The sequence below is a fragment of the Cervus elaphus genome, chromosome 22, assembly GCF_910594005.1.
Source record: "Cervus elaphus chromosome 22, mCerEla1.1, whole genome shotgun sequence".
NCBI classification, from domain to species: Eukaryota; Metazoa; Chordata; class Mammalia; order Artiodactyla; family Cervidae; genus Cervus; species Cervus elaphus.
The window spans coordinates 21,335,630-21,350,631 of NC_057836.1; the positions used below are offsets into that span (position 1 = coordinate 21,335,630).

General features: G+C 37.2%; 1 protein-coding gene across 1 annotated transcript; it reads right to left on the bottom strand.

The window, feature by feature from the left end:
* Positions 1–1,139: 1,139 nt before the first annotated feature.
* Positions 1,140–2,069, bottom strand: TAS2R42 (taste 2 receptor member 42). The gene has a single exon (XM_043882545.1). It carries the CDS (start codon positions 2,067–2,069, stop codon positions 1,140–1,142), a length of 930 nt encoding a protein of 309 aa, XP_043738480.1.
* Positions 2,070–15,002: the final 12,933 nt, after the last annotated feature.

A 15,002-nucleotide genomic window follows, 5' to 3' on the forward strand; every position in this document is an offset into this window, starting at 1 on the left:
CAGATTACAAGAAAATGTATCCTCACAGACAAAAATATATTCTCAAACTGTAATTATGATATTTTTGTAAGAGCAGTAGTGTGATTTTGAATTAAGGATAATTCTTCCATATATGTTTACTTCTATTACATAACATGATAGAAATATTGAATTCTACCACTCTTAAAATACATACTCCATGTCCTGGAATTTAGCAAAATTAGTAAGTGCCCAGATACATCATTTATGATTTGGGGTTTCAAATTAAGATTACTATTATAAGCATATTTTGAACTTCTACTTAAAGATAATTTATTTAATTTTGTACTATGAATACAATTCTTTTTTCCAAGGAAATAAAAGTAATATATTGGATAGATGTCAAAAAGACTTCTGATAAAATTTCACCCTCAATCCAGATAGAACCATTAATAGGCTTGGTCTAGGAGAACACTTCTTTAACGTGATAAAAACTATTGAAACCTCAAGATGGAGATGCCTGGTAACCTTGCTGTTTTGCAGTAGTGTTCTTATAACACGGATTGATGTAGGCATAGAAGATAAAGAAATATGGTAATTGATACAACGTTGTAATATGAAAACAAATATTGGAAAGGAAGAGGTCTTTTTCATTTTTTTGCAGATAACGTCTATATTGGCAGCGGCACTATGAATATCACTGTTATTCCGAAACATCTTATTTCTTTGTTATCAATAAGACTCCCAATAACAATGCAAAGCCTTTTTGTTTTTAAGACTTTTGAGCTATGAGGTTATGTTTTTACCACCCATGACTTTAGCTGCTTAGTTAACTTTTCTATCAATATTTTATAGATCTTCTACTTTGTCAAGTTTAGGATTTATCTTAATTTCTAAAGAGTTACAAGCCTCATCTCCCATATACGAGTTGAAAGTACACACATCTTTTTCAGAGATCTAATTTGACTCTCTTTAAAAGAATATTTGAAACTTTTAAACATTGGTAACCAATGACCATGTGTTAATTATCATCAAAAGCAACCCGTTCTAGGGAAAATTTCAGTTATGCTCAACAATAACTAAAGGAACCCAAGAGAAAAAACAAAACAGTAGAAGTGGAAATTAACCCTCAAAATCTCCTCATAAAGTTTTCATCTTTGAAAAGACTCTGAAAATTGTTTCTATAAATCCAATGGATTTTGTCTTTTCAAGAAGCTTTTAAGATGCTTCAGTACCTTCAAGGCTATTTGTCTCAATTGGCTGTTTCCCAGAATCAACATGAACGAGTGGCCTGAAGGAAAGACATATAGTACTAACATGATGAACTTTGTTAACTTATTGTCCAAGAACCTATGAAACATCCAATTTGTCAATTGTGTGAATAGAAAATGAACCATGATAAGGAGGAGGAATGATGTCACCATTTTCATGGCTCTTTTATGGGCCTTTGTGCTGAAGTCCCTGGAACCCACAAAATTGAGCTGCAAATTTCTGGTGTGTTTCACCAATGACTGAAATAAAAAAAACAATGAGAGCAGGGACAGAACAATAGGAATGAAATAGGAGAAACTAAGAAGAATCTCACTTTTAATATAATGAGTTTTACTTTCAGCTAAAGTCAAATTGCCTTCATTTATTAAATTCCAGAAGAGATCACTAAATGTTTCTAGCAATAGAATGTCCAAAATCAGAAAGACCAAAGAAAATGCAAGCATCACAAGAATGACTCTGTTCATTCTCCACTTCAGCCAGAAAAAAAGAGAGTGGGAGAAATGAGCTATCTTAAGGAGATAGAAAATACTTAGGCAGGTGATAAGCCAGGTAGTTAAATGATTAGATATTCTCCAAAGTAAAGAAATGGGTTTTGCTAGTTTAAAAATGGCAAATACCTGTGGATCTAGTCCCATTATAAGTGATTGCAAAAAATACACCAACAGTTGGCTGATTCTGGAGATAGCCAAGCCAGTGAGGATGAAGTCAAATAAAGATGTCTTTTGGTTCTTAATGCATTCAGAGCAGAGTACCAGTCCAATGAACACATTGCCTAGAATTCCGATTAAGAATTCCATTCCTGACAGTATCAGAAAGAGTGTACTCAACCCAGGGAACATTTCCACTGGACGAAATCCAGATTACTAATACTATGTCTCAATGAAAAATTTAGAATAAAGCTACAGCAGAATACGATCCATTTCTGATCCTTATCTTCAGTGCTTTTATTGCAGTTCCAGTCTGAAGAAGAATTCTTGCTGTTGGATACAGTCTCATACCTAGAGAACCTTTCTGCTTTGATTGTGATGCCAATATCAATCCAGAAAGATCTGCTAAGTTTTACAGTCTTAAGTACTTTCATGGAAATGGTTTTATTTCTTTGAGAGAGCTACTAATTTTCAAGTCAAATAGTTTGTGTGTCCATTTATCATGGGCAGAGACTGAAATTTTCCCCTTGTGGTGGTGATGAAAATGTTAAAGGCAAATATGCATGCAAATATGGAAAGGTTCTTTTTCACTGATTATACTTTCCTCCTCACCAGAAGTCCTATACCATTTGGATCAAAATATCTTAGCTTGCTTCAGAAATAAGCTAAGTAATTTAGGTATTATTCAATGATTATATCTTACAAGTGCCTACTTTGTGTCAGAGTTTTTTCCAAATGCAGAATAGGTTAATACAAAAAAGAACAAAGAAAGCATTAGGAAATCTATAAGATAGTCAAAACACAGAAAGAAATAACAATATAGAAGTAAAAATAGAGTGTAATGTGAACATGGAAAAGGTAACTACAAACATTTTCAGGAGAGAAAGGGAGGTGATATCTGCTTTGGATTTTTAAGATATTTAGAATTTCATGAGGAAACTGGCAAGTAATTTGGACTGGCTGAACAACTACAAAAAGACACTAAAACCCACACTTCTCTGAAATAAAAGTCTAACTGAAAGTTCAGTAACATGCACAATTAAATAGTAGGCAGAGAATAGGTAGAAAACCGTTATAGTGTAAATAAGAAAATAGTGAACAAATGTATCAGTTCTGTATTCTAGGAACAGTAATTTTGACCAAAGCCATTAATGCATCAGAAGTGAGCTTTACAGACTTTGTATCTTGGTGTGTTTGCAGGTATTCTATTGTTAGTGTTAGTTATTCAAGCATTTAAGTATTGCCAGATAACATCCCCCCAGAATGAATAAAATCATTTAAAAATTCAACCTTTTCAATGCTGCTGTCACACTCCTCAGTTAAATTCTACTAATTTTTAAAGGGTATTTTTCAAGAACAATGATGTGTAATGAACTGTTGGTAGGTTATTTTGTACAAAATATATTTTTATTTAGGACAAATACTTAAAATTGTAAGAAGAAAGAAAGAATGGAAGAAAGGGGGAAAGAACGAACAAGAAGGAAAAAGGGAAGGAAAAAAGAGAGGAAGCAATTTATTGGCTAGAGCAAGAAATTTGGTTCTGTTTTCAAGAGGAGAATGGTACATATAGCTATTAATAAATTAATATCTAGAGGTAGAAATTCACAACAATGAGAAGCATCCAGGAAGTAGAATCAGTAAGGCTTGGTGATGGATTTGGGGGTTATAGAAAGGAAGAGAAGTCAACAACGACAGCATGCTTGTTTTGCACCTGGATATGTGGAATATAGTGACCTGAGGGAATCGTTGGAGAAATAACAGGTTTAGAAGCCATTAGGGTAGGAAAAAGAAGAAAAAGGTGGGAGATGACAAGTTCTGTTTTGAACATTTTGGACTATCTGTACATCACCCAAGAGGAAACATGGGTAGGCACTTGGGTATTTATGACTGCAGCTCAGAAAAGGAATTCGGGCTCCAAGCAGACTGCGAAGTATCATCAGTATATACTTGATTCATAAGACGTGATGAGCTCCCAGGTCCATGAGGAACACTAGACAATGAAAACACCAAAGAAAGATGAAAATACAGGCAAATGGAGGATGGAAACCAAGAGACTACAGTTTCAGAACAATCAAGAGCAAGGAGTATCACAAGGAAAAGTGTGTGGTGTGTGCTTAGTCATGTCTGACTCTTTGCAACCACGTGGACTATAGCTCTCCAGGTTCCTCTGTCCGTGGGATTTTTCCAAGAATGCTGGAGTGGATATTCCATTTCCCACTCCAGGGGATATTCCTGACCCACGGATCAAACTGACATTTCTCGCACCTCCTGTATTGGTAAGTGGGTTCTTTATTACTGCACCAACTGGGAAGCCATTACAAGGGAAGTGTAACCAATATTTCCTGATATTAGTAAAAAGCCACTTACAGGGAATCACCAAGAGGGTCCTTAGTTAACATAGCAAGAACATCTTAACTAAATAGAAACCAAACTGCCATCAATTACATAGCCAATGAGACCTCAATAATGAAGCATTAGGAAATCAATTAATATAATCAATAAATTAACAGATTAAAGGAGAAACACCAAGACGGGAAAAAAAGTTTGGTAGAGTTCTACATGTATTCACAATAAACATTCTCAGAAAGCTGGAGACAATATGAAATATTCTTTTTTCTGATAAAAAGTTGTCTATAAATACCTAGACAAATATACTATACCTATCAATGGTACATAGAAATCATTCCCGTTGAGTCTGAGACCAAATCAGCAATAAACATCTAAGTTTATTTTTTGGAAGTTTTCACCAATCTCAGTAAGATCAGAAAATTTTATAAAAGATACAAATTGTAAAGCTTGAAATAAAACTATCTTTATTCATGCATTATGAAAATCCAAACATATTCTTTAATATGTTGTTAGAATAAGATCAAGAGACACAAACAAACATGTAAAAATCCATTCCATTTCTTCGTACCATCAAGAGTTCAAATGAATTATTCTTTTAAAAGAAAAAATTACCATTATCTCAGCAAAAAATCAAGTATCTAAGAAAAATTCATATGCAAAACCTTTATGGGGAATACTAATGGATGTAATCAAACCTAAATTTTTTTAATATAAATCATTATCATACTCATTTTCCTGTTTTTAGTATGTGATCCAAGGACATTAAATTCTCTGTGTTGCTGAATATATTAAATTTTCCTGCTTGGTATCTAGATCATAGATCTGGCCCAGGTCTAAAAGTAACCACTGCTAATAATATAGTAATGGCCATTCCTTCTCCATGAATACCAGCTTTGTTCCTTTCTTCTAGTCCAGTCACTTGCTGTGTATATTATTATATATATATTATACATATATTACCATAGCTATAGGTTGCAATTTTCCATGTGAGGTGATTGATGGGTGACAAGATAATCTCTTGTTTGCTGACATGCAAATACAAGTACCGATACTCCATCACTCCTTTTGTATTTTCATTGCCTACCAAATTTGTGTCTATACCTTTAGCTGTGGAAGATAATCTAAGGTAAGAATCTATAGACTGTAAGTTTTGGAAATCAACCAAAGTGTATCCTCATCCAAGTGTGTGAGAAAATCATTGATCAGAACATGGCCCACCACAGAGAATGGACTTGTGGACACAGGAGGAAGGAAAGGGTGGGATGAATGGAGAGTGGCACTGACATATATACCCCACTGTGTGTAAAATAGATAGCTGGTGGGAAGCTGCTGTATCGCACAGGGAGCTCAGCTCAGTGCCCTGTGATGATCTAAGGCGTGGGATTGGGGGTGGGAGTGGGAGGGAGGCTTACAAGAGAGGGGATATATGTATCCATATAGCTGATTCACACTGTCATATAGCAGAAGCTAATAAAATATTGTCAAGTAATTATCCTCCAACTAAAAAAGAAATAAAATTAAAAAAATACAAATTAACAGTTTCATTTAACAAAAAAGAGCACTGTCCAGAATGGGAAGAACAGAGTCTGTGGCATGCCCTATAGCCTACCATTAAACAGAATTATGAGATCGTTTACAAATATACTTAATTGCACTATATTAAAGTTCTTATTCTTTGTTTTGTCCACAAGTATCACAAGAATCTATATCTGAAGCTTTACTGGAATCAAGGTATAAGACATCAATTATATCCTCATGTCAGTAAGTCTACAAATTATAGCCCACAGGAAATAGTTTGCCAGAACTTTCTGCTTTTATTAGCATAAAGGATGCTTGTACTAATTTTGGTGGGTTTTGTCAAGCTTGAGAGTTGTTCTGTTTCTTATATGTGTCCTCCTGTTCAGGTATGTCTTTTAAAAAATATCACAATAATACTAGAAGTGAGCCAAGAAATTAATCAGGAAAAAAAATCAATATCTGATGAAGCAATTATAAACTGAATTAGTCATATATTTTGCTAATTATAAAAGTAATCACAACAATGTTAAACATAATAGGTTACATTTATAGAACTCTCACTATATGTCTGTGGTGGTTTAGTCGCTTAATCATGTCTGACTCTTGCGACCCCATGGACTTTAGCCTGCCAGGTTCCTCTGTCCATGGAATTCTCCAGGCAAGAATACTCCAGTGAGTTGTCATCTTCTTCTCCAGGGAATCTTCCTGACCCAGGGATCGAACCCAGGTCTCCTGCATTGAAGGCAGGTTCTTTGCCAACTGAGCTATGAGGGAAGTCCCTACTATATGTCTAGCTCTGGGTTAAATTTCTTATTTTGAATATTTTTGTATAGTCACTCAAGGCCATAAACAAGCATGTTTACAGCAGTGTTCAAAAGTGAAACAATTTTATTGTTTTATTTTAGAAAGGATGTCTTTTTCATTTGTTTTCTATTGTATTAGAAGAAAAGGACCCCTTCTCAGGATGCTCCAGTGATCACAACCACACTCGGTCAGCCCCTGCATGTCCACAGACAGAAATGTAAGGAAGCCCTGCGTGCTTCACGGAAGACACCAAGTTTCATGTCCAACACTAGCTACCACCACAGTTGGAGATATGAGGACTCACCACATCTTACTCGTTTTGTATCAGTTCCCATAGAAAGCCCAAGACTCTCAGCAGTGTTATTTTACATCCCTTGTGGTTCTGTAAACTCATTTGATCCCCTAAGAAGCATTGCAGTCTAACTAGTGTTCACAAACTCAAAAACGTTCAAGCACCATGGAACTGGTAAAAATTAATGGTATGAAGAATGATACAAGAGGCAAGGGTGGAGAGTATGACAAAACGGAGGATGCATGACCCACTCAGTTCAGTTCAGTTCAGTCGCTCAGTTGTGTCCAACTCTTTGTGACCCCATGGACTGCAGCACGCCAGGCCTCCGTGTCCATCACCAACTCCTGGAGTTTACTCAAAACTTCCAGTGAATATTCAGGACTGATTTCCTTTAGGATTGACTGGTTGGATCTCCTTGCAGTCCAAGGGACTCTCAAGAGTCTTCTCCAACACCTCAATTCAAAAGCATCAATTCTTTGGCTTCAGCTTTCTTTATAGTCCAACTCTCACATCCATACATGACTACTGGAAAAACCACAGCTTTGACTAGATGGAACTTGGTTGGCAAAGTAATGTCTCTGCTTTTTAATATGCTATCTAGGTTGGTCATAACTTTTTTCCCAAGGAGCAAGTGTCTTTTAATTTCATGGCTGTAATCACCATCTGCAGTGATTTTGGAGGCCAGGAAAATGAAATTTGTCACTGTTTCCACTGTTTCCCCATCTATTTGCCATGAAGTGATGGGATTGGGTTCCATGATCTTAGTTTTCTGAATGTTGAGTTTTAAGCCAACTTTTCCACTCTCTTCTGTCACTTTCGTCAAGAGACTCTTTAGTTCTTCACTTTCTGCCATCAGAGTGGTATCATCTGCGTATCTGAGGTTATTGATATTTCTCCTGGCAATCTTGATTCCAGATTGTACTTCATTCAGTCCAGCATTTCTCATGATGTAGTCTGCATATAAGTTAAATAAGTTTATTGTTAAATAAGCAATATACACCCTTGACATACTCCTTTCCCGATTTGGAACCAGTCTGTTGTTCCATGTCCCATTCTAACTGTTGCTTCTTGACCTGCATACAGATTCCTCAGGAGGTAGGTCAGATAACCCACTCAGAGACATTTAAATTTTTTTTTTAAAAATTAGAAAAACATTGTGGTGTAACAAAAACAAATTTGCTCACCCCATCCCAGTCATTGCCATTCCATGGACTGTAGCCTGCCAGGCTCCTCTGTCCATGGAATTCTCCAGGTAGGAATACTGGAGTGAGTTGCCATTTCCTTCTCCAGGAGATCTTCCTGACCCAGGAATCAAACTTGGGTCTCCTGCATTGCAGGTGGATTCTTTACCATCTGAGCCACCAAGGTCATGAAATCCAGGCTGAAAATGTTAATTTCAGTAAATCTATCCTAAGGAAAAAAAAAAAATTTCCTGAAGCCCATTTCTTTGGGCTTCCCGGGTGACCCAGTGATAAACAATCTGCCTGCCAATGCAAGAGACATAAGAGATGCAGGTTTAATCTCTGAATGAGGAAGATCACCTGGAGAAGGAAATGGCAACCCACTTCAGTATTCTTGCCTGGGAAATGCCATGGACAGAGGAGCCTGGAGAGCTATGGCCATAGGGTTACAAAGGATCAGACGTGACTGAGAACACACACAGATGCCTTTTAACCAATACACTGTCCCCACTGAGATCAAAGTTTATAATATGCCAAATAACGGCCATTCATTTTTATCTTTCTGCTCTCATATCGTTCTAGTGAACACAGAAACAGATACATTTTCAAAGGTAGTACTAATCATTTTACCTTTTATTTACCGTTAACTAGCCTCATAAAAACCACTGAAATAAAAATCTATTCATTCATATCAGCAAATATTTATTGAATGCCTACCATGTTCCTACCATGGAGAGGAAATGGCAACCCACTCCAGTATTCTTGCCTGGAGAATCCACAGACAGTGGAGCCTGACAGGCTACAGTCCATTGAGTCACAGAGTCAGACACGACTGAACTGACTTAGCACACCCGTAACATGTGTTAAATGTTATGCTATGTATATTATCTATGGTGAAACAGACCACCGGCCCAGGTGGGATGCATGAGACAGGTGCTCGGGCCAGGTGCACTGGGAGGACCCAGGGGAATCGGGTGGGGGGGAGGTGGGAGGGGGGATCGGGATGGGGAATACATGTAACTCCATGGCTGATTCATGTCAATGTATGACAAAACCCACTGCAATGAAAAAAAAAATGTTATGCTAAATCTGAGGCCTCTTTTCCTAATACTTTTGTTTTAATTAGCTCTGTGGTTTGTTGTTGTTGTTGTTGTTGTTGTTGTTGTTGTTGTTGTTTTTTTTTTTTCAGAAAATTGCATGTGTGGCATTTCTGGATCCTGGCATGTCCATAAAGGACTTGATTTTACCCTCACACTAGAGTAATAGCATGGCTGACAACATAAAGGTCACAACTGTTTCTCTTTGGAGATCCGTAAATATTACTTCTTTGTCTTCTAACTGGAGACTGTCTAGCTATCTTCCCTTGTTAGGCAACCTTTGTTTTCATCCAGAAGCATGTGTGGTTTTTCTCTTTATCTTTGGAACATGGTACATTTGCTAGGATGCATGAAAAAGTATGTCTATTTGTTTTTTTCAGTATGCTTATCCAGGGCTCAAAAGTCCTTTTGAATTGAAAATCAGTCTTTCTTTCCACTCAGGAATATTTTTTTTCTGCTTCTTTGATTATCCTCTAGCATTTATATTGTCTCCATTTTGATCCTTTCTTTTCATTCCCCACATCAGAACAAATGGCTAAGCCGAGGGATAAATAATCACCTAGCACAGCTATGTTCCTCTTGATTGTAAAGTAGCTTAAAGATGTTAGGAAAATTTCCAAATAGAAGAAAAAGAAGAGAAAGCAATCAACATGTTCATGGTCTCACATTGGCCTCTGTCCTTTGAGCCAGATGTCTGCTGTTTTTTCCACAGAGGGTTAACTGACAAGGAAGGCAAGATTTGAGAAATCCTAAGTGAATAGACTTCAGGTTAACAAGAATCTGCTCAACAGGAAACTGGGTTTCATTCACAATGACCTTCCAATTAGAAGGTCATTTAGAAGGTCCAGTTAGAGGAGAATACAGTTCTCTTGTGTTTCATTTTGATGAGAATGGAGTATTCACAGTTCAGGCACACACAAAGGGAGTGAAGTGACGATGGAGGATCTGGTCTCAGACACTTCTCAGTCTCACTGAAAACTGGAACATTCTTTGAACTGTACCAGATCCAAGATTATCACCAGTGGTATTCAGAACACCTGCCAGCTACAACCTTATGGTCTCACCATTAATAAGGAATGTGCCACAGATTCAGAATACTTTGGAAGTGGTTTATGAATTGAAGCAGTGTGTATGTTTACCATCAGTTATTCAGATAAATATCTTCCAGTGTTTATCTGGGTTTAAGGAAATACATATTTATTTTGAAAATATAGATCCAACGCCTACCATGTACAAGGCACTGTATGGGTATGGTTCAAAGTCTCATATAAAGGAAACAATATTCTGTCAGTTCTAAGCAGAATATTTCAGCCTGAAGTCCTGAAAATAATACTTAATCATTATTATCATTAAAATGCTTTCCCATGTATAAAAGCAATATCCTAAGAGTATGAGGGAAAATTACTCTATATCGTTAATTATAATGGTTGTCACATTTTTAAGCTTCTATCCAATAATAGCTGTGGGCAAACTTGAGTAGGTAGAACTCATATACCCTGTATGTGTGGCATGCCACATAAGAAGAGGATGGGAACTATCTGCTCCCATAAAGTGTGTTAGTCGCTCAGTTGTGTCCGACTCTTTGCGACCCCATGGACTCTACAGTCCATGAAATTCTCCAGGCCAGAATACTGGAGTAGGTAGTTTTTCCCATCTCCAGAGAATCTTCCCAACCCAGGGATCAAACCCAGGTCTCCCGCATTGCAGTTGGATTTTTTACCAGCTGAGCCACAAGGGAAGCCCAAGAATACTAGAGTGGATATCCTATCCCTTCTCCAGCGATCTTCCCAATCCAGGAATTGAACCAGGGTCTCCTGTATTGCAGGCAGATTCTTTACCAACTGAGCTTTCAGCTCCCATGAAAGGAGTTAAATTCTCTAAAAACAACCTTTTATTGTTTTTAGTAAGGACACTCAACTATCATCCCTCCACACCCTAATACTGTGATGCCCTCTATCTTAGATCCTCCACAAAAGCACAGCTTATTTTACATCTCCATTGTACATAGAGGCAGCAGTAAAGTACAGGAAATTCATTACGGTTGTTGGTGTAATTTCACTTCATGATCTGAATACAATTATCCCCCTGAAAACTGTAAGAATACAAATAAGAACTGACATCTATTGGGCTCTTGCTCTAATCAGTGTCTTCACTGTTTAATCATTTTACTTTTCTCAGTTCAGTCGCTCAGTCGTGTCTGACTCTCTGCGACCCCATGAACCGCAGCACGCCAGGCCTCCCTGTCCATCACCAACTCCCAGAGTCCACCCAAGCTCATGTCCATTGAGTCAGTGATGTCATCCAACCATCTCATCCTCTGTCGTCCCCTTCTCCTCCTGCCCTCAATCTTTCCCAGCATCAGGGTGTTTTCAAATGAGTCAGCTCTTCGCATTAGGGCGCCAAAGGATTGGAGTTCAGCTTCAACATCAGTCCTTCCAATGAACACTCAGGACTAATCTCCTTTAGGATGGACTGGTTGGATCTCCTTGCAGTCCAAGGGACTCTCAAGAGTCTTCTCCAACACCACAGTTCAAAAGCATCAATTCTTCGGCGCTCAGCTTTCTTTATAGTCCAATTCTCACATCCATACATGACTCCTGGAAAGACCATAGCCTTGACTAGATGGACCTTTGTTGACAATGTAATGTCTCTGCTTTTTAATATGCTGTCTAGGTTAGTCATAGCTTTTCTTCCAAGGAGTGTGCATCTTTTTATTTCATGGCTACAGTCATCATCTGCAGTGATTTTTGGAGCCCCAAAAAATAAAGTCAGCCATTGTTTTCACTGTTTCCCCACCTATTTGCCATGAAGTGATGGGACCAGTGCAATGAACTTAGTTTTCTGAATGTTGAGCTTTAAGCCAACTTTTTCACTCTCCTCTTTCACTTTCATCAAGAGGTTCTTGAGTTCTTCACTTTCTGCCATAAGGGTGGTGTCATCTGCATATCTGAGGTTATTGATATTTTTCCCAACAATCTTGATTCCGGCTTGTGCTTCCTTCAGCCCAGCATTTCTCATGATGTACTCTGCATATAACTTAAATAAGCAGGGTGACAATATACAGCCTGGATGTACTCCTTTTCCTATTTGGAACCAGTCTGTTGTTCCATGTCCAGTTTTAACTGTTGCTTCCTGACCTGCATACAGGTTTCTCAAGAGGCAAGTCAGGTGGCCTGGTATTCCCATTTCTTCCAAAATTTTCCACAGTTTATTATCTAGCCTCATTTAATCCTCACAATAGTCCTATTAACAGGTATTGTCATTATCTCCATTTTACACATAAAGAAACAGAAATACAGAGGGGTTAATTAATTTGCCCAAGTTCACATTAATTAGTAAATTACACTGATTTCTATTCAGGTGAGTGTATATTCATGAGACTCTTGGAAACCTTCATATTATGACAATTTTAACAAGACATTGCAAAAATTAAAATAACTTAGGTAGCAGTGCAACATAAGATATAATTCTCCCAGTACGACAACAACAATAACAGGAAAAGATTAAAATGAAAGTAAAGAATATAATAGAAATGGAGAAAATAATAGATGCTAAGTCAATTAATATTGGCAGTTACAACATCAATATAAATTTTAATTAGCTCTCACTGTTTTCCTAGCACCTTACAATTTTTATATTTAGTCTTCACATAACCCTACTAGTTCAGGTACTATGTATCACTATTATATGGATGAATGAATTGAGGCTTAGAAACATTATGTATCCTGCTAAAGTTCAAATGAGGTCTTCCAAGGTGGCTCAGTGGTAAGGTAAAGAATCCTCCCGCCAATGCAGAAGCCACAGGAGTTGCAGTTCAATCCCTGGGTTAGGAAGAACCCATGGAAGAGGAAATCGCAACCCACTCCAATATTCTTGCCTGGGAAATTTCATGGACAGAGGAGCTTGGCGAGGTACAGTCTGTGGGATCGCAGAGAGTCAGACACAACTAAGCATGCACAATTGATTAAAGTTCAAACAGCTAGAAACCTGAAAGAAATATGAAATTAAGTCTTATCATTCAGAGCTCACACTAGATTAAGTTACTTGAGTTTGCCACCTTTTATATCTGAATTGTAAATTTGATCATTTCATTCATCTATTGATACCAAAACCTATGGGAGCACAAAAAAGGGAAAAACAGGCTGACTACAAGTCTAAAGATATTCTTAAATTCTTAATAATACACTTACAAGTGAATTTAAACATCAAAAGTATAATACCAGTGGTAATGATTTCATGAATATAAACTTATGTCAAAACTTGTCAAATTGTACACTTTAAATATGTGCAGTTCATTGTATGTCAAAGATACTTCAGCAAGGCTGTTTGTTTTCTTATAAGTTCGATATCACAAAGATCATACAAGGTTTATTTCACAAATGTAGTCATGGTTCAGTAGTAAATATACACACACACACACACACAAACATACATGATAAACAGTATTAGATTGAAAGAAAAGAGATGTGTGATCATCTTTAGAGATATAAAAAATGCATTTAATTTGATGTACTTTCCTGACTATTTACATATTAGTAAAATAGGAGGTAAATTCAAATTTTTAAATTTACAGTCAGAAGCACATACAATGGAGAAAAAAGGCAGAGAAGTTGTAGCATATTAGTGAGATTGGTTTTAGGAGAAAGCAATTTGGATTCATGTTTTTTATAACAGCTCCTTACTACAACCCTACTTGTTGTAGGTGCTCAGTTGTGTCCAACTCTTTGTGACCCCATGGACTATAGCCCGCCAGGCTCCACACTTCATGGAATTCTCCAAGCAAGAATGCTGGAGTAAGTTGCCATTCTCTTCTCCAGGGGATCTTCCCAACCCAACCCAGGGATCAAACCCAGGTCTCATGCATTGCAGACAGATTCTTTACCATCTAACCCAACTTAAGATAGTAAATCAGGAGACAATGCTTTTTAAGCTACAAACCACAGTGATAAAGCAAACTGGAAGTGAGACAAAATTTGGAGGCAATAGAAAGACAAAGACGTAGTAAGGACTGTGATTTAACAAACAAAAAAATGTAGAAAATCACCTGTAGGGAAAGCTGAGAAGCAACCTTATTTGTATTATGGAATATGATGAGGATGAAGGTGAGGTCGGTATCTGAAAGTTTGGTTGAAAGACACATTGGGGTAATTTTATTTGGAAAGCCCCTTCCGGTTTCCACACAGCTGTGTAGCCAGCCTTCCCTTTGCAGCACCAGACTTTTCTCCTCTGGAGAGGTCACTTGTCTGGACTGGGGATTGGACACACTGAGGACAGAGAAAGAGTTCTGAAAACTGCAGTTGCATCCAGTGGTAACATCCTCAAAGTTGAAGCAGAAGCCTCTTTTCCTCCTAATCCCCCAAAATACCAAAGCCAGGGTTATTTCCTCCAGACGGATTGGAAATGTCTTCTTTAGGGATCCTAAATGGATGTTTTAAAAATACCTAAAAATACTTTGTTTATATGCCAATGACAAGTTTCAAAATACAATTAAAAAAAATACACACACTACAACAACAATCAAAACTACCAAAAATATCCAGGAATTGGTTAAGAATTTACAGAATCAGTTTGTAACAGTGCTTTAAAAGTCTACATGTGGGGCAAGTTTTTAATTAATAAAGTGACTTGCCTTGTTTTTTTTTTTTTAAAGACTAAATATTGTAAAGATGTTAGGCCCAAATCAATTGAGAAATATAATATCAATACACTGTATTTATTAAATATATTTTTAAATTATCATGGCGTTCAACTGAAAAACTAAATAAGAACAGCAGGAAAAAGTCTGAAACATAAGAACAATGGGAGCACAAATGATATTTCACACACTGAAACATGACAAGTATGCTGTAAACAGAAAAACTTGGCTTTGATAGAGGAAACCAAC